Raw genomic sequence first — 25,023 nt, forward strand, 5'->3', positions numbered from 1 at the left:
GTTCAGTGACAGTAAAAGCAGTAAAAGCTAGACTAGAAATTACCAAAAAAATATGAAAGAAACCTTTCACAGATTCTGAAACAACTTATTTTTAATCTAACAGTGCAGGCAATATTGTTATTATTGATTCTAAGATGTACTTTTTAAACAGCTCTGAAATTGCATATTATTAATAATAAGTGCACATGACAGTTTAATTGGCAGCTTTTTCTTTCTTAGGATGTGAAAAGTAATAGTGCACGGGGGCACCTCGGTGGCTCAGTCGGTTGAGCGTCTGACTTGAGCTCAGGTCATGATCTCGCAGTTGACGAATTCAAGCCCTGCGTCGGGCTCTGGGCTGACAGCTCAGAGCCTGGAGCCTGCTTCATATTCTGTGTCTCCCTCTCTCTCTGCCCCTCCCCCACTCATGCTCAGTTTCTGTCTCAAAAATAAAGATAAACATTAAAAAAAATTTTTTTTAATAGTGCACTTTATAATTAATGGCATTTTAGAGTCAATTAAGTATACATAGGTACTAGTCAGAGAAAATCCACTAAGGGGCCATACTATGTTCCAAATGTCTCCTTCCCCTGCACTATCTAGATGTGTTGAGTCTTGGGCAGAGAAAGTGAAAGTTATTGAAAATATTGAGTAGTCAATTATTATTCTTCATTTTATTTTATTTTTTTAATTTAAAAAAAATTTTTTTAATGTTTATTTATTTTTGAGACAGAGAGAGACAGAGCATGAACGGGGGAGGGTCAGAGAGAGGGACCGCGAAATCATGACCTGAGCCGAAGTCGGCCGCTTAACCGACTTAGCCACCCAGGCGCCCCTCATTTTATTTTATTTTTTTAATTTAATGTTTACTTATTTTTGAGAGAGAGAGAGAGAGAGAGACAGAGCATGAGCAGCAGACAAGCAGACAGTGAGGGAGACACAGAATCTGAAGCAGGCTCCAGGCTCTGAGCTGTCAGCACAGAGCCCAATGTGGGGCTCGAACTCAAGAGCTGTGAGATCATGACCTGAGACAAAGTTGGATGCTCAACCAACTGAGCCACCTAGGAGCCCATTTAAATTTATTGTTTGTTTGAGGTTTTATTTAAATTCTAGTTAGTTATCACTTTAATAATTCTTATTCAAAGTGCTTTTCAGGGAGAGTGGAAAAAGGCTCAATCCGTGGCTGACTGAACCACAGGGAAAAAAAGGAGAAGACTGCCCTTTGAACTTAAAAATTATGAAAAAACGCCAAGTCTTGAGAAAGGATTTAGGAAGAGATGAAATCCACATGTACAGTTCACAAAGCTGGTCAGTGGTTAGCCCTCTCTTGAGTTAGGAAGATAGTAGTCGTGATTCCTTTGCCTCTCTTTGCAAACCCATCCACAGCCTAGCTTTGGTCCAGGGCAAAGGCTAATAGAACACAATTAGGAATCCCACTACATAGGGGCACCTGGGTGGCTTAGTTGGTTAAGCATTTGACTCTTGGTTTTGGCTCAGGTAGTAATCTCACAGACTGAGCCCCGTGTCGGGGTCTGTACCGTAAGTGCGGAGCCTGCTTGGGATTCTTTCTCTCCCCCTCTCTCTCAAAATAAAAAAATGAACTTTAAAAAAGGAATGTAGGGGCACCTGGGTGGCTCGGTCGGTTGGGCGTCCGACTTCAGCTCAGGTCATGATCTCGCGGTTTGTGAGTTTGAGCCTCGCACTGAGCTCTGTGCTGACAGCTCAGAGCCTGGAGCCTGGAACCTGCTTTGGATTCTGTGTCTCCCTCTCTCTGCCCCTCCCCTGATCATGATCTGTCTCTCTCTTCTGTCAAAAATAAATAAACATTAAAAAAAAAGAAAGGAATCTAGTTTCAAAAAAAAAAAAAAAAAGAATCCCACTATGGGGCACCTGGCTGGCTCAGTTGTTAACATGTGACTCTCAATCTCAGGAAGTGAGTCTGAACCCCATGTTGGGTGTAGAGATTACTTAAAATCTTTTATTTTTTTCAAAGAAAAATCCCACTACTACTACCACCATCACAGCCATTACAAAAAGGTGTTCAAGGGACAGAGAGTGTTTATAGTAGCATACTCAGTGAGAAAGGACAGATAGCTGGCTGCCTTGAAGTAGGGCTAGATTGGCAGTCATTAATTTGGTGAGACTTTCATCTCTCTCAATTCTACTCTCACAAAACAAAGTAATCTTTCAAACAGCAGTAATCTGTCATCTACAGGAGTCCTTCCCTTTCCTCATATCTGCCCCACTGGTAAGAAATGAACAGCTCCACGAGGTCCCCGATCTCCCGTTCTCCCCACATTGATCTTTACTCTTCCTTGGAAGGCTTTCTGCTTTAGACTTCTTGAAAGGAGGAACAGTTCTTGCTCCCCTTTTCTCTTATCCTATTTGGCTTTTTGGAAGCACACTGACCAAAAGAGCTTCCATATCTACTCTTTTTTTGGCAAACAAGTGGACCTACTCTTGCTAAATGGCTTTTGCTGGCAGAAATGAAGAAGAGAGCTGCAAAATAAACAAACAAAAACGCCAAAAAACAGAAAAACAAAACAAAAACAAAATAAAAAAGAGCTTCTTCTTGCAATTCCAAAATCCAAAAATCTCTGAAAACCAAAAATTGTATCTCTTTTTGGCAGCAAAACCTGAACTGACATACTATTTATATTCCTATTTTATCACTTAGGAGGATTATCTGCAGTTTCCCGGTTTTATTACAGAGTTGTTCCCAGACCCACTTCCAATGTTAATGTAATATTAAACAGTATCTAGTTGGCGTTAGGGTTTCCAAAAAATGCAGAATTGTGAATTCTGAAACATTTGGTCCTCAGGTTTCAGATAAGGGACTGCAAATGTACTGTGAATCTGTACTGTTAAATTTAATTGCTGAGCAAGATTCTTTTCTGTTCAGATTCCTAACTGCCTACTGGCTGAGTCTCTAGTAACAAGCAGTAGTGGTCCTCACACTGTAAAATTAAGATGATTAAAATTCTCTAGAACTGTTCTGTTCATAGTACCCTCCGAGAAAGTAAGATGAAGGTCAATTCTCAAATACCAACTTTAAGGGTTCATAAACGCAGGGGCACCTGGGTGGCTCAGTCATTTAAGCATCCGACTTCGGCTCAGGCCATGATCTCATGGTTTGTGAATTTGAGCCCCGCATCAGGCTCTGTGCTGACAGCTCAGAGTCTGGAGCCTGCTTCGGATTCTGTGTCTCCCTCTCTCTCTCTCTCTCTCTCTGCCCCTCCCCCATTCACACTCTGTCTCTCTCTCTCTCTCTCTCAAAAATAAACATTAAAAAATATTTTTAAAATTCATAAATGTAATATTAAAGGCTATACAACATCTCATATGTTTTCAAATGTTGGAATGAGGTGGAGCCGTGAGTTTACTGCTATGCAAATCCCAATCCCTGCAGTCAGGGAACATGCACCTCTCACCGTTCACAATCTCGTGCCCAAAAAACATCTTCACTCCTGGAACACTTCGACCAGTCTCCACATTCTTCACTGTTACAGAAAATGATTCATTTAGTTATTAAAAAAGATAATATTTTCCTAAAATTTTAAGAAAATAATGCCCCCCAAAAGTGCCATATCTGAGTTTTATAAAAATCCTCAAATTATTTTCCCCCAAGAAATGAAGAGTCAATAACAAATTACAAAGCTATAGCCTTGTAACAAGTGGTATAAAGAACAGATTGGGGGGGCCTGGGTGGTTCAGTCGCTTAAGCAACAAACTCTTGGCTTTCGCTCAGGTCCTAATCTCATGGTTCGTGAGTTTGAGCCCTGCGTTGGCCTCCACACCTGGCAGCACGAGGCCTGCTTGGGATTTTCTCTCTTCTCTCTCTGTCCTTCCTCTACTCATACTCTCTGAAAATAAATAAATAAACTTAAAAAAAAAAAAAAAGAACAGAGGGAACAATGGTCCAAGAGGAACTTAAAGGGCAGTGGTAGCAGAGTGAATTTAAACTTCTCCCAAGAATTATTCTAAGGCTCTTGAGGCTAAGGACTATCTATTTATTATATTACTATTGTTTTTTTTTTTCCACCTAATTCTGGATAAAATTTTAAGGCAGTTGAGTACTTCTAGAGTCCACACCCTGTTTCCTGTCATGCTACATGCTCACAAGTACTGGTAAGGACAATAATCCAACTGCTGGCTCAAATACAGAGCTCTTATATGAGTAGATAGGTGAGTTAGGGAAAAGTTTAGATGTCATGTCAAAAATGATGTCGCTTTTCTAATTTTTTTTAATGTTTATTTTTGAGAAAGAGAGGGAAAGATAGAGCATAAGATGGGGAGGGGCAGAGAGAGAGGGAGACACAGAATCTGAAGCTGGCTACAGGCTCTGAGTTGTCAATGTGGGGCTCAAACCCACATGAGATCATGACCTGAGCCAAAGTTGGATGCTTAACTGACTGAACCACCCAGGCATCCCTGGTGTCACTTTTCTAGACGGAAGTGCTCCCAGCAGTTGTATATTTCCATGCTGCTCAGCAATCCAAAATAATCGAGTTTCACCCTCACTATTCCACTGAATACATTCTTACTGAGGTCAAAAATCACCAACTGCCTATTTTTCAAATCTAAAAAAAAAATGTTTATAGTCTTATCACCCTTGTCTCCCATGTATCCTTTGACAATACTGTTCTCTCCTTTCTTCTTTGCCTTATAGGACACACTTCAAGTTTAGTTCTTTTCCTACTAATTTCCTAGAGCTATCATACTGAGCATACTGAAGTAGGCACCATGCTAATTATTTGCCCACATTTGACTCTCCAGTAACATAGCGAGAGAGGCATTTCATTCTCTCTGTTATGGAAGAATGTGAGACTCAGAAAAGTTAAATAACTTAAGGTCACACTACTAAGAAAAGACAGGGTCAGGATTCAAACCTTGGCCTCAGTTATTTTAATACACAACTCCTAACCAATGTTACGCTGTCTCCCTCATTTGCTCCTCCCAATCTCTTTACCCACCTCTACCACCTCGGACATCCTGACACCATTTTTTTTTAAGTAATCTCTATACCTAATGTGGGGCTCAAACTCATGACCACGAGATCAAGAGTCATTTGGCTCTTCCAAATGAGCTAGCCAGGCACCCCCAACATTCATTATTTCTACAACATGGATTATTTCTCTCAGTTCCACTCACATTTCCTAGGAGACTGACTGTAACATTCTCAAACTGAAATCATTACCTCCTCCCAGTAGAACCAACAAACTTTCTCTTCCCATTTCTATCAATTAATAATAGTACTATACATGTAATCTTCTGAGTCAGTCATAAATATAGGAGTCATTTTCCATTGCTCTCTATCCAATTGATTACCAGGTTACTTATCCCATCTCTTATGTATTCCTAGAATCTGTCTCTCTCTTTTCCTTTCCTTGCTGAACCTTAGCTATGACCACTATCATTTTCCCTTTATTGGATCCCTTGGTTGTCAAACTAGTTCCCTGTCTATGCTCTCTGCCTATAGTTTCTCCCTACTTCAATCCTTCCTGCCGTCATAGTGAAAATACTCCTGCTTTGTTCAAATAGTATACAAAATTAGTAAACAAGTGTCAAGAAATACGTTCAACTTCTTTAGAAATATTTTATAAACAGGCCAAAATGAAACAGCACTTTTTACCTATAAAACTAGCAAGAATTTAGGAAAGATACACATCAGCAATTTTTTAAAAATATCCAATGTTACTGAGTATCACTTGCACATAGCTAGTAGTGAAGTAGAAAGGCACAACCCTTTAGAAAAACTATTTGGAAATATGCATCAAAAATTTTTTTTTTAATTTTTTTTTTCAACGTTTATTTACTTTTGGGACAGAGAGAGACAGAGCATGAACGGGGGAGGGGCAGAGAGAGAGGGAGACACAGAATCGAAACAGGCTCCAGGCTCTGAGCCATCAGCCCAGAGCCTGACGCGGGGCTCGAACTCCCGGACCGCGAGATCGTGACCTGGCTGAAGTCGGACGCTTAACCGACTGCGCCACCCAGGCGCCCCGCATCAAAAATATTTAAAATATCTATAACTTTTACCTAGTAATTTCACTTGTAGGAACTATTCCTAAGAAAATAATTATAAATTATAACAAGTATTGGAGCACCAAGTATTGGCTTAGTCACTTAAGTGTCCTACTCTTGATCTTAGGGTTGTGAGTTCAAGCCCCACATTGGGCACCGTGCTGGGCATGAAGTCTACTTAAAAAAAATGCGTATATATATGTATAAGTATACATATATATATATATATATATATATATATATATATACACACATATATAATAACAATATTAAATTGTACTTCATAATGTGTTACAATGTATATATAATCCACAAATAAAAATTTTATTTTATAATTATAAAATACACTAAATATTTTTATTTTATTTTTTTACAAAATGTTTATTTATTTTTGAGAGAGAAATAGAGTGACAGAGAGAGTGTGTGTGTGTATACACAGGGCACAGAGACAGGGAGACAGAGAATACGAAGCAGGCTCCACACTGCCAGTGCAGAGTCTGGCACAGGGCTTGAAATCACAAACCATGAGATCATGACCTGAGCCAAAATCAGATGCTTAACCAATTAAGGTACTCAGGTGTTCCTATAGTAAATATTTTTAAAACTATACTGTAAAATGTTTAGCTATTAAAATCCTCAACAAGATATTAGCCAACTGGATCCAACAATACATTAAAAAAATTATTCACCAAGACCAAGTGAGATTTATACCTGGGATGCAGGGCTGGTTCAATATCTGCAAAACAATCAATGTGATTCATCATATCAATAAAAGAAATGACAAGAACCATATATCCTCTCAACAGATGCAGAGAAAGCATTTGAGAAAATACAGCATTGTTTCTTGATAAAAACCCTCAAGAAAGCAGGGATAGAAGGATCATACCTTGAGATCATAAAAGGCATATATGAAAGACCCAACGCTAATATCATCCTCCATGGGGAAAAACTGGGAGCTTTCCCTCTAAGGTCAGGAACAAGACAGGGATGTCCACTCTCGCCATGGTTATTCAACATAGTATTAGAAGTCTTAGCCTCAGCCATCTGATAACACAAAGAAATAAAAGGCATCCAAATCATCCAGGAGGAGGTCAAACTTCCACTCTTTGCAGATGACATGATACGCTACATGGAAAACCCAAAAGATTCCACACAAAAACTGCTAGAACTGATTCATGAGTTCAGCAAAGTTGCAGGATATAAAATCAATGCACAGAAATCACTTGCATTCCTATACACCAACAATGAAGCAACAGAAAGAGAAATCAAGGAATCAATCTCATTTACAACTGCACCAAAAACCATAAAATACCTAGAAATAAATCTAACCAAAGAGGTGAAAAATCTATACACTGAAAACTACAGAAAGCCTATAAAAGAAATAGAGGAAGGCATAAAAAAATGGAAAAATATTCCATGCTCCTGGATAGTAAGAACAAATACTGTTAAAATGTCAATACTATCCAAAGCAATGTACATATTCAATGCAATATTTATCAAAATAATACCAGCATTCTTCACAGAGCTAGAACAAATGATCCTAAAATTTGTATGGAACCAGAAAAGACCCCAAATAGCCAAAGCAATCTTGAAAAAGAAAACCAAAGCAGGAGGAATCACAACCCTGAACTTCAAGCTGTATTACAAAGCCGTAATCATCAAAACAGTATGGTACTGGCACAAAAACAGACACTCACATCAATGGAACAGAATAGGAAACCCAGAAATGGACCCACAAACATATGGCCAACTCATCTTTGACCAAGCAGCAAAGAATATCCAATGGAATACAGTATCTTCAGCAAGTGGTGCTGGGAAAACTAGATAGCAAAATGCAGAAAAATGAACCTTGACCACTTTATACACCATACACAAAAATAAACTCAAAATGGATGAAAGACCTAAATGTAAGATGAAAGACCTTAATGTAAGATACATCAAAATCCTTGAGGAGAAAGCAGGCAAAAACCTCTTTGGTCCTGGCCACAGCAACTTCTTACTCAACACATCTCCAGAGGAAAGGGAAACAAAAGCAAAAATGAATAACTGGGACCCCATCAAAATAAAAAGCTTCTGTACAGCAAAGGAAACAATCAGCAAAACTAGAAGGCAACCGAATGAATGGGAAAAGATATTTGCAAATGACATATCACATAAAGGGTTAGTATCCAAAATCAATAAAGAACTTATCAAACTCAACACCCAAAAAACAAATCATCCAGTGAAGAAATGGGCAAAAGACATGAATAGACACTTCTCCACAGAAGATACCCAGATGGCCAACTGACACATGAAAAAATGCTCAACATCACTCATCATCAGGGAAAAACAAATCAAAACCACAAGGAGATACCACCTCACACCTATCAGAATGGCTAACATTAACTCAGGCAACAACACATGTTAGCGAGGATGCAGAGAAAGAGAATCTCTTTTGCACTGTTGGTGGGAATGCAAACCGGTGCAGCCACTCTGGAAAACAATATGGAGGTTCCTCAAAAAATTAAAAATACAACTACCCTACAACCCGGCAATTGCAGTACTGGGTATTTATAAAACGGATACAGGTATGCTGTTTCAAAGGGACACATGCACTCCAATGTTTATAGCAGTGCTATCAACAATAGCCAAAGTATGGAAAGAGCCCAAATGTTCATCAATGGATGAATGGATAAAGAAGATGTGGTGTGGTGTGTGTGTGTGTGTGTGTGTGTGTGTGTGTGTGTGTGTGTGTATTTTACACAGCAATTTAAAAAAATGAAGGTATTATGCTAAGCAAAATTAGAGAAAGACAAGTATCATATGACTTTACTCATATGAGGACTTTAAGACACAGAACAGATGAATACAAGGGAAGGGAAGCAAAAATAATATAAAAACAGGGAGGGGGAAAAAACATAAAAGATTCTTAAATATGAAGAACAAACAGAGGATTACTAGAGGGTTTGTGGCGGGGGGATGGGCTAACTGAGTAAGGGGCATTAAGAAATCTATTTCTGAAATCACTGTTGCACTATATACTAACTTCGATGTAAATTAAAAATAAATAAATAAAAATTAAAACAAAACAAAGCAAAACAAATAGACTCTAAATTACAGAGAACAAACTAATAGTTACTAGAGGGGAAGGGATGGAGGGGTGGGTTATTTAGTTGTTGGGGATTAAGTAGTGCACTTGTCATGATGGACACTGGGTTGTGTATATAGAATTGTTGAATCACTCTATTGTACACTTGAAACTAATATAATACTGTATTTTAACTAAACGGAATTCGAGGAATAAAAAAAATGAAAAAAAAACTTTAAAAAATAAAAGAAAAGAAAATGTTTGGCCATTAAATTGGAGTTTCAAATAATACCAGCAAAAGCTTGTTATTGTGTTAACTAAAAAAAGCATATAACATACCTAACTTACTATGTCAACTATATAAAATCAGTATAATTAAAGACTATATAATTAAAGTCTATATTTTATCTAGACTGAACACTTTGTTGAACAATTATGTGGCATATCCTGATTGTTGTCCATTCAACGCCATTTATTCAGGCTAGCAAACTGCTTAGTCTCTCCACAAACAGGAGTGGTTTCTTGGACCTCCAGGGCATCTCTTTAAGGGGATTGACTCAGCTGGGAGGAACACTGCCCTACCTCTCTGTCCTCTTCCTCCTGTAACTTCTACCAGCCATCACATGATCTTGAGGTTTGAAGGCATGGGCTAAAGATGGCAGAGCAGAAAGATGAAAAATCTGGATCTCCCTCAACTCTGGGGAGAGTCACAGTAGCACTGGGATGCCTGTCTTCTTTTATATAAGAGAATAAACTCCTAGTTTGAGCCACTGGATTGAGTTTGTTTCTAGTAGCTGAGCATTGTTCCCAACTAACACAGGATTAAACATTTCAGGCAACAAGCTTGAAAACTTAGATGCCTCTTACTTAAAAAAATCTTTCAAATTATGGTGCACCTCGCTGGCTCAGTCGGTAAAGCATGCCATTCTTGATCTCGGGGCTGGGAGTTAGGCCTCATATTGGGCCTAAAGCCTACTGAAAGTTAAAAAAGAAAAAAGTCTTTCAAATTGTTCCTCATTGCTTTCAGAAGTGTCCAAATGCTATGATATGCTAAGGCCTTCTGATTAGTCCCATGTCTACTTCTCCACTCTTAAGTCTCACTACATCCTCATACTGAAATTTACTTAGGTTTCCTGAATGCACCAAGTTTTCATGTCTTTACATTTTTTGTACATGCTGCTACTTTCTGCATAAAACTATGGTTCTCTCAAAGTGTGGTTCCCCAACTAAGCATCAGCATCACCGAGAAACTTGTTAGAAATACAAATTGTTGGCCCCCACCTCAGACCTTAAGAATGAGAATCTCTGGGAGGGGGGCCCAGGAATCTGTGTTTTAACAAGTCTTCCAGGTGTTTCTGATCCACAGCTAAAGTTTGACAACGACTGGCTTGAAACACCTTCCACTCTTTTCCCACCTAGCTAAATCCCACTCACCTTTGGGACACCTTCCCTACTATCCTAACTCTACCACTCCCAGATCTAAATTAACTGAAACTTTGGGGCACCTGGGTGGCTCATTCAGTTGGGCATCTGACTCTTGATTTTAGCTCAGGTCATGATCTCATGGTTTGTGGGTAGAAGCCCTGCACTGGGGTCTGTGCTAACAGTGCAAACCTGCTTAGGTTCTCTCTCTCCCTCTCTCTCTGCCCCTTCCACACACACAAGCTCTTGCTTTCTCAAAATAAATAAATAAACTTAAAAAAAATTAACTGAACCGTTTGTGTTTCCATGGCATCTTGTGTTTCCCTCTATCAGAAGAGGATATCATACTGCATTATAGCTTTCTGCTTGCTTATCTGTCTCCTTACTAGACTCAGTTTTTTGAGGACAGTGACCATGTAACCCTTATCTATATCCCTGGTATCTGTCATAGTACCTGCAATAAATCAATAAAATATTATCAATATCAAAATAAATCAATAAAATAAACTATCAATAAAATATTACTGAGGGATGCCTGGCTAGGTTAGCTGGAAGAGCACGCAACTCTCGCTCTCGTGGTCATGAGTAGAAGCCCCATGTTAGGTATGCAGCCTACTTAAAATAAATTTAAAAAGCAAAATTAACAAAAAAAACACAAATGATTATTGAATGAGTTACTATACTGCAAAAGTCTGGTATAGTCCCACCCTAGTCCACAAAGGTCTATTTTAACTTACAACATGGCTTAAGAATAACACTAATCTCTCAAATGTCACGTATACAAGCTTCAATTGTGAACTTGAAACTTCTTTCAGGGAAACAACTATCCTAGCAAGTCAATATTCTAGCTGAATAAAAACTATATATTGGACTTTCAAGGTGAACACATGTAGGAACTAAGAGGGTGGTATACCCATAGAGGGCATGGAAATTCTGAGTCCCTTCCCACATAATTTTGCCAATGCATCTCTTCTATTTGGCTGTTCCTGAGTTGCAACCCTTAAAATGAACAGAATTGAAGCTGGGAGATATAGAGGCTACCTTGTAACCATGATGATGACAGATGATCACCGAGGTGGCAAAAGCACAAGGCACCTGGTCCCTCCTGGCATCTTTGAGTCACTGCACTATTCCTCAGCAGCCTATCTCTACACTTGTTTTTGCATGAGAAAAATTAATTTGTGAATTTGTCTGTTGAAGCCAAAAGTAAATCTACCTTTGTCTTTGTGAATTTGTCTGTTGAAGCCAAAAGGAATTCTATCGAATCGAGTGATGATTTTTAATTTCAAGACACATATGGAAAGAAATTAAAAAGTACCCAATGAAAAAAGAATCTACACATTGAAAATTTTCACTATCATGTAAACAAAAGTATAGAAGTGGGGACAAGCCAGCATATATAGCCATGTTTTCTGTCGGGGAAAATAGCATTCTAATCTTCCTCCTACCTCTTTCCTAGAATAGGAATGACTCCCTCGCAGTTGCTAATGAAGCCCAGAGCCATCACCCAAACTTAGCTATTAATCTCTTAAAAAGCAGAAGATGATGAGAAATAAAATGAGACCTTTCTTCAGGACAACAATCTTGTTAGGGTCCACATGCTGGAGTACTCCCTCAAAGATGCCACAAACCAATGTGAGTTTCACCCTTCTCCACAAAATCTGATTGAGGAAATGGTAGTCGCTGCTGGGATCCATGCTATTTGATGGAAAGGCAGTCTTCAAACAATCTTCTTAAGTGTCCAACCACTTGAAAATAAAAGAGATCTATGATTTTAAAAATATTTTGGGGGGAATGAGGTTATTTTCCCTTTTCTCATACCTGGAAGGAACAAGAAAAATAAAAACACGAGAGTAATTCAGTTTTGCTCACTCATCTTTTTAGAATAATGGGGAAAGGACCATTGCAAGCACCAACTCTAATTTATACATGGGAAATTGAAAACCATAAAACTTCAGGCAAGGTTTGGGTTCTTGGTCTATATGAGGTAATACTACCTTTCATTGCTTAGCTAAATGGAACAAGCAGAACATTTAGAGGCTTTTAAATGGCATATACATTTATCTTTTTAACACCAACCAACCAACAAACCAAAAACTCTTAAAGAGCAAATGGAAAAAAACCAAAAAACTGATATTGGCAAAATACTTGCCAATACATGCTGCCATAACTGCTCACCCAGAAATCTCTGGGATCTAATTTCTCCTGGTCTCTTCTACATTAGTAACATTTCCAGAATTTGGCAGTTTTACTAACTAAACCGTTAGAACTATTACAATTTTATGCATGACCAATCCAGCTGCCATGTCAGAGCAGTTGAAGAGAGACAACACTAGATCAGACAAGAGCAAGTCAACCATGGAAACTACCCACTGAGACTAGAACCTTGGCCTCATGCTAAGTCGTCAAAACCTTAGGTAAAGCTTAAAAGTAGTGTAGATACTAAGTGACAGTGGTCAGAATTTAGTTCTTCCGCATCTCAAAGGGGTTCTGTACAAAGCAACACTCAAAGGGTGGGGAGGGGGTGAAAAGGCATTGAAGCCACAGGAAAAGAACTGGTTCACCGGAGAGGGTGTACTAATTTAACGGATGGCTTAAACATTTTCCAGAAAATAATGTCATAAAAATAAAATGCAAAATTCCTCATTGTTAAGGCAAAATAAAGAACTTCAAGTAAATGGCGGACCATACGCTGAGAATTTAATCTCGCCCGCCGATAGATTTTCTCCCCCGAAGGGAAGTTTGGGAAATCCTGTCCCAATTTCACGCAAATGGTGACTCCCTCGAGCTTCATTCAGTCTTGAGCTAAAAAAGAATGGGCTGCTTTTACGTAAGAACTCTTGGAGAGTTTTACGCTGGCGTTGGCGGTTACCAAAAGACAGTGCCGAAAACAAACCGAAAAACGCGGCGCCGAACACCCACACCGAGGACCAGACGCCAGCGGGACGCAACCAGGGGTGCCTGCTGTTTCCCAAGGAGCCAACCGGCACGCAACCCTGAAGCTGACTCCCGAACGTCCCCAGCGGCCAGGAGGTGAGAGGGCCTCCAGAAAAAAGGAGGTGCAACTCCCAGCATGCAGTTCTCAAGAGACACACCCTAGCGTTGCCCCAGGAGACGTTTTGTCTATATTTTTGTTTCTCTCTGCAGTCCCTGCCACCTATGGGTGGGATTTCCACTTTTTGAGTTCTGCGAGAAACGGGTTGCCTACGCTGCCTGCTTCAGGTTAGCTTGTTGTAAAACTGTGGGTCGATGACGTTGCCCTTTTAATTGCGGTCGCTAGAGCCAGAGTGGCATTGCCTTTTTAAGGCCGGTAGCATCATGCTTCCGGGGGCGTGGTCTGCGCTTAGGAATACCCGGCCCTGCGCTGGGCTGATTCATTCCGGGGCTGGAGCTAAAAGCGTCAACGTCGACTTCTGCGCAGGGTGCAGGCTCGCTCCTAATTGGTTGGTCCTCGGACCGCCCTCCTCCGCTCGCCACCTCTGGGTTCCCTCCCTGGTCCGCAGTAAGAACACTGCCCTCTTGTCTCTTGACCCTTGGGCCTCTCTCCCTTCCCTCCCTCTTTCCCGTCGCCGCTGTCGCTTCAGGCGCCCCTGCTCCCGGAGCAGCTTCCGGCTCGGTGATGGGGTCTCGGGCTTCCACGTTATTGCGGGACGAAGAGCTCGAGGAGATCAAGAAGGAGACTGGCTGTGAGTTCGGGTAGGGGGTGGGAACGTGGCCGGGCGCCTCTGGCTGGTCTCAGAACCGAGGACGGCTGTCGTTGAGGTCTGGAGCTGGGGTGCCCAGAGATTGCCGGGGTCCTGGGCAGCCTCCAGCTCTGGAGCTCTGTGGCCGAGGGATAGAGCCGTGGGCTCAGGCTCCTGTGGGGCTGTCCTTTTCCCTCAAGACGGGAGTCCCCATCATCCTCAGAGCACAGGCACCGCTCTTTTCTCTTCTTCCTGCTCATGAAAGCGCCCCCCGCCCCCAACTCCTTTGCTTTATCCTACATTGCACCAACCTCGAATTCAGGAGCCCTGGATGGATCTTGTAGAAAACATACTCCGTTCCTGTGACGGTTCTGGGCAAGCACTTAAAACCACTGTCGACTATGAGAAATCACAAATAAATTCTTTCCACAACTGTAAAAATAAGTTTAGAAAGCAAGATCATATAGCAAGGCTTTGGAAGACGTGACCTAGTGACAGGAGACCTTTAAAGAATCAGGGATCTGAGAGTGTGAGACTTCTTTCATTCTGGACCTGTGGGGAAAAAAGCACGGATACTGTGACCATCAGTTTTTGCTTACACTGAAGACGTTTGTTGTTCTAATTTCAGATATATTGATTTCTACTACGCTGGTGTACTTTATGCATTTGCTATGGAAATTGGATGTGCTCCAAAATCTCAGTGTAAATTTGTACTAGGAACTGATTTTTTATAGTCCAGTCTCTTCCTCATTAACCAGAACATAGGGTCAACAGGGCTTTGGGGATTCAGAAGCTCTGCGTAACACCATCACATTTTTTTTTTTTTAATGTTTATTTATTTATTTAGAGAGAGAGAAAAAAAGAGAGAATCCCAAGCAGGCTCCTCATTGCCAGTGTAGAGCCTGACCTGGGGCTTGAAGCCATGAACCATGACATCATGACCTGAGCCAAAATTAAGAGTTGGACACTTAACTGACTGAGCCACCCAGGTGCCCCACACATTTTTGTATAGCTCTTGATAATGCATAGAATATTTTCTCCATAATCCTTTATGACTCTTGTATTTTACACGAGTTATGTGTTTGAGCTCGGTCTCTTCATAACCTGTCTTTGATAATGAGGTGACCAGTAAGTAACTCAGTGGCCCATAAACAGGTAATGTTGAAGGATTCTTGGGGGAACTACAGAGTTACTCAAGCAATGGTAGCCTGAGAGAAATTGAATGCTCTCCTGTGTTTTCTGACAAATTTAACTGTCGAGAATCTTCAAGTTGGAAGGGATGTTATCTAGCTGTTGTCAGATTGGTTTACTGCTTTCAGCATCCTCTATCATATGGCCAATAGTCTCTCCATAAAGACCTCTAAGGATGATGAGCACACTACCTACTGATTTTGGGTGAATGACAGAAAGTAGTTAGCTGGTTATAATGTGTAATACTTGTTTGGCCACTTGACCTTATGGTTATTTTATGACTCCATCAGACTCCCAAGAGTAGAAATACAGGCAATTTGGAGTCAGCAAACATTTTATTAAATTTTGTGGCCTTGAGCTCTGGCCACACTTAGAAATACTGGAACTACTTTAGGTCTAAGGTGACACCAGAATTAAAGCATTCATACTTAAAATAGAAAGTCACATAATGAGGAAATGTAAGCCATAGTGTGGATGAGAAAAAGCTATTTTTGCCTCAAGATGAAGGGAGCACTAATCCCATTTGGGTTTATTTACATTTGACCAAATGGAAAGGTCCTGAACTGCTATAGAACTGTTCAATTATTTTACTGTGTGGCTTGTGGAGAAACAGAACTACATATTCCTGTAAGAGCTGTTTTCCTAGTTGCCAAAAAGTGAATCAAGCCTGACTGAGATTCTCAACCACAACCAGTACAAATGTACCTTGAATCAGAAAGCCTAATGAAACAACAGGTTACTGACTTTTTGCATTATCTGTATTTGTACTATGCCAGATACTCAAAGCACATACCGACAAAAGATGCCTTTAAGAGTTATGATTAGCATTATGACATAATGTAGCTGAAATTATGTGCCACCCACCTCCAGCAGTCAAGAGAAGACGAGTCTGTGGGCTGGTCTTGGGGAGGACAGGAATTGGGCCCTGATGAATGCATGAACGGATTAGATTTAGGTAAATTAACCTAGGGCATTTTGGGTGGCTTCCAAGAACATTGTCCCTCAGCCTGCTACAGAGTCATTCCTCTGCCCTGGGAGAGCCGTCAGCTTATCTGGTTAGTATCTAACAGCAGAGTTGATTTTTAAAGCAGTAATTTTAGCATGATGCAGAAGGTTTAGATGACTAAAAACAGATACCTGAGGGTGAAGTGGAGAAGTGGAATTTGTCCAATTTTTGTCTGCTTCTTGTTCCATTAAGAGTTTGAGGAACTATCAATCAGAAACACTTTCAAGTTAAGGACAAGTAGTAAGGCATTTCACTACTTCCTTTGCCAGTAAGAAAATGTAGCATAACTGAGGAAAACTGACTTTATATTCAATATGAAAGGTTTGCATTGGAATTAATGATTATATTTAAACATATTTTCCAGAAGTCTAAATTGATTAGAATTCAAGTGTAACTGGTTTAGCCGGTATTTGAAATTTAATCTCTTAAATGTCTGGCAAACTAATTCTAGGTAAGAATTACCTGTTAGCTTCAGTTTTGTCATCTTCAAATGAGAATAATAGTACCTACTTTATAGGATTCCTCTGAGGACTAAATGAAATAAATTATGTAAACTACTTAGAATAGTGCCTGATAATTGAATTACCAGGTGAGTGTCAGCTGTTATTTTGAACTGTAGATAAGAATCATCTTATTGGGAAAATATTTGCATGTGCTAGTATAAAACTATGTGTAGAGCTATGTAAGTGGGGAGGTGATAGCATTGTATACATTTCCTATTTTCAGGGGACATTGGTCTAGGAATCGAGTACAGATGTTATTTTCTCAACTCTATAGAAATAAAACTTTTAAAGGAATAGAAATCTTGACGTTTCTAACAGTTTAAAAAACACCGTGTAAAACATTTATGGGGCCCATAGGTGGCTCCGTCTGTTGAGCATGTGACTTCGGCTGAGGTCATGATCTTGAGTTTTGTGAGTTCGAGCCCTGCCTAGAGCTGTCTACTGTCAGTGTGGAGCCCACTTGGGATCCTCTGCCCTCCCCTCTCTGCCCCTCCCTGCCCCTCCCACACTCATACTCTCTCTCTCTCTCTCTCTCTCAAAAATAAATATTAAAAAAACGACAATAACATCTTTAGGGGCACCTGGGGGGGGCTCAGTAGGTTCAGCGACCAGCTCTTGGTTTCGGCTCAGGTCATGATCTCATGGTTCTCGAATTCAAGCTCCACATCTGGCTGACAGCTCAGAACCTGACAGCTCAGAGCCTACCTGGGATTCTCTCTCTCTCCCTCTTTCTCTGTGCCTTCCCCATTCACTCTGTCTCTCAAAATAAATCAACAACAAAGTACTGACTTAAAAAAAAAAAACTTTAAACCATTTTGTGTTGGGGGGTACCTGGCTGGCTCAGTCTGTAGACCATCTGGCTATTGATCTTGGGGTTGTGAGTTTGAGCCCCACGTTGGGTATAGAGATCACTTAAATAAATAAAGCTTTATAAAATAAATAAAAATTAAAGAAGAATAAAGCATTTTGTGTTGTCATAAAACATTTGCTATATATTTTTTTGTTCTGTTACCTTCTTTCACAGTTCCACATTTTCATAAATTAAAACTCAGTTGAATAAAACTTGTCATGGGGGAAGTCACAAGGGTTTTGGGAGTTTCTGTAATCTGCACACTTAGTTCTTTTAACTGTAGCAATAAACTGGCTGTGGATTGCTTAAAACCATCTTTTAAAAATAGCCACTTATCTGTGAGAAACAATTCATACCAATGGAGTAGTAATGAATGCACATTAATTAATTTTAGGGAGAGAGAGAGAGAGAGCAAGTGCATGCGCTCAAGCAAGGGAGAGGGTCAGAGGTAGAGAAAGAGGATCTTAAGCAGATTCCATGCTCAGTGTGGAGCCAGATGTGGGGCTCAACCTCAACTGAAATCAAGAGTTGGACACTTAACTGATTGAGCCACCCAGGCACCCCACAGTCATTTTAGTCTCTAGTTCCAGTATGTGTCATGTGGTATGGAGAAGGTGTGGAGGCTGGTGAGGTTTTCTTTGTTTGAAAAGGTGTACTGGTAGGTTTTTCTGTATGGACAAAGAGCACAGCATAACAAAGGCAATTGCTTGAGAATAATTTCCTGGGCTAGAATCTAAGTGAAAATTCAACTTCATGCCGTTGCCATCTAAGGATGCAAGACCTCTTCATGGCCCTCACCTGCCAAGCCTTGTCGCCTGAAGGTGCTATCTTCTGGTTCCTATTGAAATTGAAATGCACATATAACTAACACTTTTAGCTGGTTTGAGGTTCAGTAATTTGTAAAGCTCTGTATTTGCCCCAACCAACTTAAACAGTAGTGTAATGAACATCCATATACCTTCCACCTCAATTCAACAGTAACATTAAATAAATAAATAAATAAATAAGTATAAATAAATGTATATGTATATACATATATATGTATTTATGGGGGTTTTTTTGTGGGTTTTCTTTTTTTGTTTGTTTGGGGTTTTTTTGGTGAACGATTTGAAAGGCAGATATTACTCCTCACTGCTAAATATTTCTGCATGCATCTCCTGAGGTTAGGGATTTTTTTTCCTATGTAACCTCAGTACTATATCATACCTAAGAAAAATTGACTACAATTTTATCATATTATCTACCATTTACTCCATATTCAAATTTCCCCAATTATAAGGTAGAGGTTTTTGTTTTGTTTTTTTAATGCCTTTTAAGTCTCTTGTAATCTTCAGGTTCCTTTAGAGAGTAGGCCACCTCTTGAAGTCCTCTGGTCAGGGGAAATGGAAAGTGGTGGAGTGTGGAGTGTTCAGAAGGAATGGTTGGAGTTCAGACTTAAACTTCTCAATCTTTCATCTGGAGTTACCTTTAGTTGCACTAGAATGCTTTACCTAGGTTATCAGTCTGTTCTTCTGCATTACAATTTAGGATAAAGGCAAGGGAAAAATACTTTCCTTATTCCCTTTTCATTTTATTCTTCCCTCTGTCTCCTGCCTAGTGCTTGGCCTTGTCTCTGAAATGCCTTCCTCCTTTAAGCATGAGGCAGCGATGATAGACAGGTTTGTAGTCAGGAAGATTGGCAGGGTCTTTCAAGTAATTTTTCAACAACATAAAATGATTAATGCCCATTAGTAGAGAAAAATACAGCTTCATTCAAGACATGACCATGTACACAGCCTTTTCTGAGAGATCAACTCCAGAGACTTCCTTTGGGTTACCAAGAATTGGTGCAGATTTGGGGCACCTGTCCTATTAGCCTAGTGCCTTCTGTTGAAAATAGTTTCCTGGAAACTTGTCATGCCTTCGTTTGTGGCAGTTCCAATTCCTTTCTGCTTCTTGAAGTTGCTCTGAGCTCTCCACCTTGGAGATTGCTTTATATTCTGTGTCATGGTGTATTTAGCACCTAAATTAAAGCTTGCTATCTCCCCCCCGCCCCACCTCCTCTCTCTTCACCTCCTCCTCCTCCTCTTCCTTGTTCTTCTCCTTCTTCTTCTTGTTAATAAACATTACTTCTGAAGTTTAGGAGACAGATTGTGATCTGACCATACTGAGTTATGTTAGAAGTTGATATTTGGCTGTTCATTTCTCCACTGATTTCTATACAGATACATTTCTCCTGGAAGGTAACAGTTTTATGGTAGACGAAAATTCATGAAATGTTCCATATTTTTAAGGAAACCAGCCATAAGCTGATCTTTTTTTCTGAAATATGGGATGTAATACCATACCAAAATTTACTAAGGGAATTTTCAATATTACACTTTTCTTTTTTTTTTAGTGTTTGTTTATATTTGAGAGAAAGAGAAACAGAATGTGAGCAAAAGAGGGGGAGAGAGAGAAAGACACAGAATCTGAAGCAGACTTCAGGCTCTGAGCTGTCAGCACAGAGCTCTACTCGGGGCTCAAACCCATGAACTATGAGATCATGACCTGGGCCGAAGTCAGATGCTTAAACCGACGTCGCAACCCATGTGCCCCTCAAAATCCTACTTTAAAAGGTTTCAATGCTCAGTTCTTTGAGATGATCTATGTTGGAAAGATGTCTGATAGCTCATTTGTTAGGTGAAGGAGTTAGACTAGATGACAGCATTACTGCCAGTTTTAAAATTGTGTTAATAGCTATACATACTTACATATACATACATGGAATTTCAAAAAGGATTTACAAAAAATTGGTAATAGTGTTTGCTTCTGACAAGGAAGACTGGGGAACTTGGTTGTGAGAACGGAGACTTTTCATTGTGTACACTTTTATACTATTTCCATTTTTATGCTAATGTGTGCGGATTATTTTCTCAAATTAAAAAAAGGGGTACTTGGCTGGCTCAGTCTGAATAGCATATGACTCTTGATCTTGGGATTGTGAGTTTGAGACACACGTTGGGTGTAGAGATTACTCAAAAATAAAATCTTAAAAAAAAAAAACTAGTACAAAAAGAAATACAATTGAATATTTTCCTTGTTTAAGGAAAGTAGTCTGAAATATATAGTACTCTAAGTACTAAAAACTGATCCAGTGGACTAGATATTCTGCAGTTCTTAAAAAGGACTCTAAAGCAATATGGAAAAATTGAGTTAATAAATGAAAAGTTATTACAACTAGTAAAGTGTACAAGTGGCTGATATTAGATGGTATATAAAGAAATGAAAACAGTGGTGTTGGGATTGTGAACAAGTTTTGTTCTTTAAAAAATCTTTGAGGAAAGTTAGTCATTCTTCAACTGACTTGTTTTTGTTAAACTTAAAGGGAACTTCAGTTCCAGAGCAACCTCTGAGGCCCGCGGCCAGAGCCCGGGTAAACAGGTCAGGTTCCTGAAGAAAATGGCTATGGCTGCCAGAGTCAGGAGAGAGGTAGAGATGAATTAGTGCAGCAGCAATACTGTACTTTCAGGTTCACGACGTGAGGATGATGATGATAGTGCTTAACCTGGAGTGCTTACCTTGTGCCAGACACTTTGCCAAACACTTTCCTCTCCGGGATGAGGTTAGTTATCCTGACAGCCCCTTTTGCTCGCCCCTCACTGGTGGACAGTGGTGCCACGAATGGAGTCAGGGTGTCAGCCTGGCCCCCACCAGAAAGCACCGGCTGGCAGGAGGTCCACAGCCGCTTCCTCAGTGCTTGGACCTCTGCTGGCCCTGCGCTGGCTGGGGTTGATTCTCTTTTTCTGCTCTCTAGAGAGCTATTACCCGAGAGCCCAGTTTGGGTGAAACCTGATGCTGAAGAATTCAAGCTGCCCCTAGTGTGTCCTCTCATCCTAGCTCTAGGCCACTCATTTCCTGCTTCTCCCGCTGTGCCCCGGTTTGCTTTGTCCCATTGTTCCTAAAACTGCAAGCAGATTTTGTTGAGCTGGGGGGAGGAGGACTACTATCAGAACTCCTCCAGTCACCCCTTTAAACCCCTGAAAGCACAACCTAGGACAAAGTCCACACTTGCCACACCCTTTTTGGCTCTTTTCTTTTCTCCTTTGATAACTCTTACCTATTTTTCCCCTGCTACCTCCAATCAACCAGGAAACAAAACTATTTCCCAGAAATTCCTATTGGCATTTTCAAATTCTTACTGTGTACCTGCAGTTATTACCTCATTTTAATTGCCAGCTCGTGCTTGAGGTAAAAAATGACGAGCACAATAGCTTCCTTGTAGATGTCGTATGATGATAAGCTGAACTTTTTACAGATTGCCTAATTTGCTTTCTCAGAGCCCATTCCTTTACTGGAAACTCAGTGGAGCTCTTGCAATCACAGAAAAGAGGCTGACCTGACCCTGTGGTCTTTTACCTAAATGTCAGTCCTGAGGGAAAAGAAAGCTGCTAATGCTTTGTGCAGGAGCAAACCAGATTTTAAAAATAGAATCTGCCCCAGGATGCTCAGCTGGCTCAGTCTGTGGAGCATGCACCTCTTGATCATGGGGTTGTGAGTTCAAGCCCCACACTGGGTATAAAGATTATTTAAAAATAAAATCATTAATAAACTAAAACAAAAAAAATAAAAACAGAATCTGTCCCAGTCTTTAATTCAGTACAAATTACCGACCTGGCATTGCCAGCCCGAAACATCATACTGATTAATAGGTATGTGTTTTTAATCAAACCATGTGTTTTCATAGTCTCTGAGTCAGGTGAAAAGGTGAAAGTTTCACAATTTCTTTTTTGTTGTTGTTCTTTTTGTTTTATCTTAGAGAGAATCCCAAGTAGGCTCGGGACTGTCAGCTCAGAGCCCAATACAAGGCTTGATCCCACAACCATGAGATCATGACTTGAGCAGAAATCAACTGAGCCACCCAGGCACCCCACAGTTTCCTTTTAAACTAAATTTGGCTTTGTTTTGTTAAATCCTAACCACCTGACATTTAATATATAGTACTAATGAGGACTAGGCTTCATTCCTGAGAGTCTATTTTGCTCTTGATTTATGTACTTTCTAACTCCATTCTTTTGTTAGCTTTTAAAATTCCTGTTTTGACACTAGAAATGAGTTACAGTTGAGACACATCCCCATTTACTCTCTTTGAAGTATATGGTGCACTAGAACCAGAAAGGCAGTTGGTCTCTGAAGGTCCACACTCGAGTTGAGTTTGAGTGGAGGGTGACTTCTCCAACTAAGACTAATTTTGTCTTCTTTAGTTTCCCACAGTCAGATCACCCGCCTCTACAGCCGATTCACCAGCTTGGACAAAGGAGAGAATGGGACTCTCAGGTAGGCAGTTCTGTCTGTATTTCCTCTTTATTTTTGGGCAATGTCTGAACAGGGCAGAGGTAATAGGCATCCAGAGTGCAGATAGGAGGGACAAGTTCTTCACTGTCTTTGGGCACCATCGATTCACAAGGGAGTTAAATAAGCAGAACAGTGGCTTTACATTTATCACTAGGTGCTTGTTGCTTTATTCTTAACTTCTGTTGGTTTGGGCAGCCAGGCTTCATGCTGCTCCTAGGAACCACCTAGGTGGTCTAGATTGTTTTGTCCTCTCTTCTCATTTCCCAATCCAACCCTATAACCCTAGGATACATCAGTTTATTTATATTAATGTTAGATAAGATGTTCAATGTTTCAGTCTAGAGCAGTGGTTCTCCGGGCTCCTGGGTGGCTCAGTTGGTCTGACTTCAGCTCAGGTCATGATCTCACAGTTCATGAGTTCGAGCCCCACATTGGGCTCTGTGCTGACAGCTCAGAGCCTGGAGCCTGCTTCACATTCTGTGTCCCGCTCTCTCTCTGCCCCTCCCCCACTCGCTCTTGTTTTGTCTCTCTCTCTCTCTCTCAAATGGATAAACATTTAAAAAAATACTTTTTAGAGCAGTGGTTCTCAGCTGAGGGTCTTTTGCCCCTGGGTGATAAAATGTCTAGAGACATTTTTGATTGTCATGACTAGGGCTTGCTGTTGACGTCTGGTGTATAGAGGCCAGAAATGCTGTTAAATGTCCTGCAACAGACATGATAGGCCCTCCCATGACAAAGAATTATTCTTCCTAAATATAAAACATGCCCAAGTTGAGAAACTCCTGTCTAGAGTTAAGTATATGATTTCAGAGTAATGTGGTGTTGTACCACTTCATATTTGTAATCATCTTATCATAGTCCAATGAAGTGTCTTGGTACCATTAGCCCCCAACCTAACTCTCAATAGCAAGCATAGCTTTGACTAACCAAAAGCTAGTAGCTTTTCTAGTGGCTGACAGTAAGCAAGAAGTAGTTTGAGACTTCTTTGAAAGACTTCTAGCACAACTGTGGGATGTAGTATAAATGGGGAAGAAATATAGTTGTTAAGCCTTTGTACATAATCCTTGGACAGAATAGCTAGAGAATTGTGATAAATCCATAGAGATGTGTTTGTGTAGGGCCAAATCGCTAGAAGCTGGGATTGACTCAAATCATGCTTTTTAGTCATTAAAGTCAGCAACTATGGAATATCTACCATGTGCAAAGACCACACTGGGTGCTTTTTCTTCTTCTTTTTTTTTTTTTTATTGAGGCAAATACACATAATATAAAATTTACCATTTTAATGTGCACAATTCAGTGGCCTTAACTGGATTCATAATGTTGTATAACCATTACTACTATCTAGTTCCAGAACATTTTCATCACCTCAGATGGAAACCTTACACCCATTAAGCACTCACTTTTTTTTTCTTTTTAATATTTTTTAATGCTTGTTTATTTTTGAAAGAGAGAGACAAGGGCAAGCTGGGGAGAGGCAGTGAGAGAGAGAGACACAGAATCTGAAGCAGGCTCCAGGCTCTGAGCTGTCAGCACAGAGCCCGATGCAGAGCTTGAACCCATGAACCACGAGATCATGGCCTGAGCCAAAGTCAGATGCTTAACTGAGTGAGCCACTTAGGCACCCCTAATCTGTCACTCTCTATTCCAGGGACAACCACTAATCTATTGTTTTCTCTGTAGACATTTCATATAAATGGAATCATACAATATGTGGCTTTCTGTGACTGGCTTCTTTCATTTAACATGGTGTTTTCAAGGTTAAATAATACAGCATGTATTGATATTTCATTTCTTTTTATGGCTGAGTAATATTCCATTATATGCATATGTTACATTTTGTTTATCCGTTGATACGTTGATGGACATTTAGGTTTTTCACACATTTTGACTGTTATGAATAGTGCTACTGTGAACATTTTGTGTGAATATATATTTTAATTCTCATAGGGTTTACAGCTAGGAGTAATATTGAAGGTCATATA

General features: G+C 40.1%; 2 protein-coding genes across 2 annotated transcripts in view; one reads left to right on the forward strand and one right to left on the reverse strand.

Annotated features, from left to right (window-relative positions):
• EXD1 (exonuclease 3'-5' domain containing 1) overlaps nucleotides 1–13,574 on the reverse strand; it is a 37,032-nt gene extending 23,458 nt beyond the window's left edge. Inside the window, exons 1-2 of the mRNA XM_086710403.1 lie at nucleotides 12,057–13,574; nucleotides 3,411–3,479 (exon numbers count right to left, since the gene is read on the reverse strand). Coding sequence (XP_086566529.1) covers nucleotides 3,411–3,479; nucleotides 12,057–12,189 — 202 coding nt within the window. The 5' untranslated portion in view covers nucleotides 12,190–13,574. The remainder of the gene's footprint in view (nucleotides 1–3,410; nucleotides 3,480–12,056) is intronic.
• Nucleotides 13,575–13,863: 289 nt separating this feature from the next.
• Nucleotides 13,864–25,023, forward strand: part of CHP1 (calcineurin like EF-hand protein 1) — a 45,978-nt gene continuing 34,818 nt past the window's right edge. Inside the window, exons 1-2 of the mRNA XM_025918815.2 lie at nucleotides 13,864–14,178; nucleotides 22,948–23,020. Coding sequence (XP_025774600.1) covers nucleotides 14,112–14,178; nucleotides 22,948–23,020 — 140 coding nt within the window. The 5' untranslated portion in view covers nucleotides 13,864–14,111. The remainder of the gene's footprint in view (nucleotides 14,179–22,947; nucleotides 23,021–25,023) is intronic.

The sequence above is a fragment of the Puma concolor genome, chromosome B3 (assembly GCF_028749965.1).
Source record: "Puma concolor isolate L17-30 chromosome B3, mPumCon1.1.hap2, whole genome shotgun sequence".
NCBI lineage: Eukaryota > Metazoa > Chordata > Mammalia > Carnivora > Felidae > Puma > Puma concolor.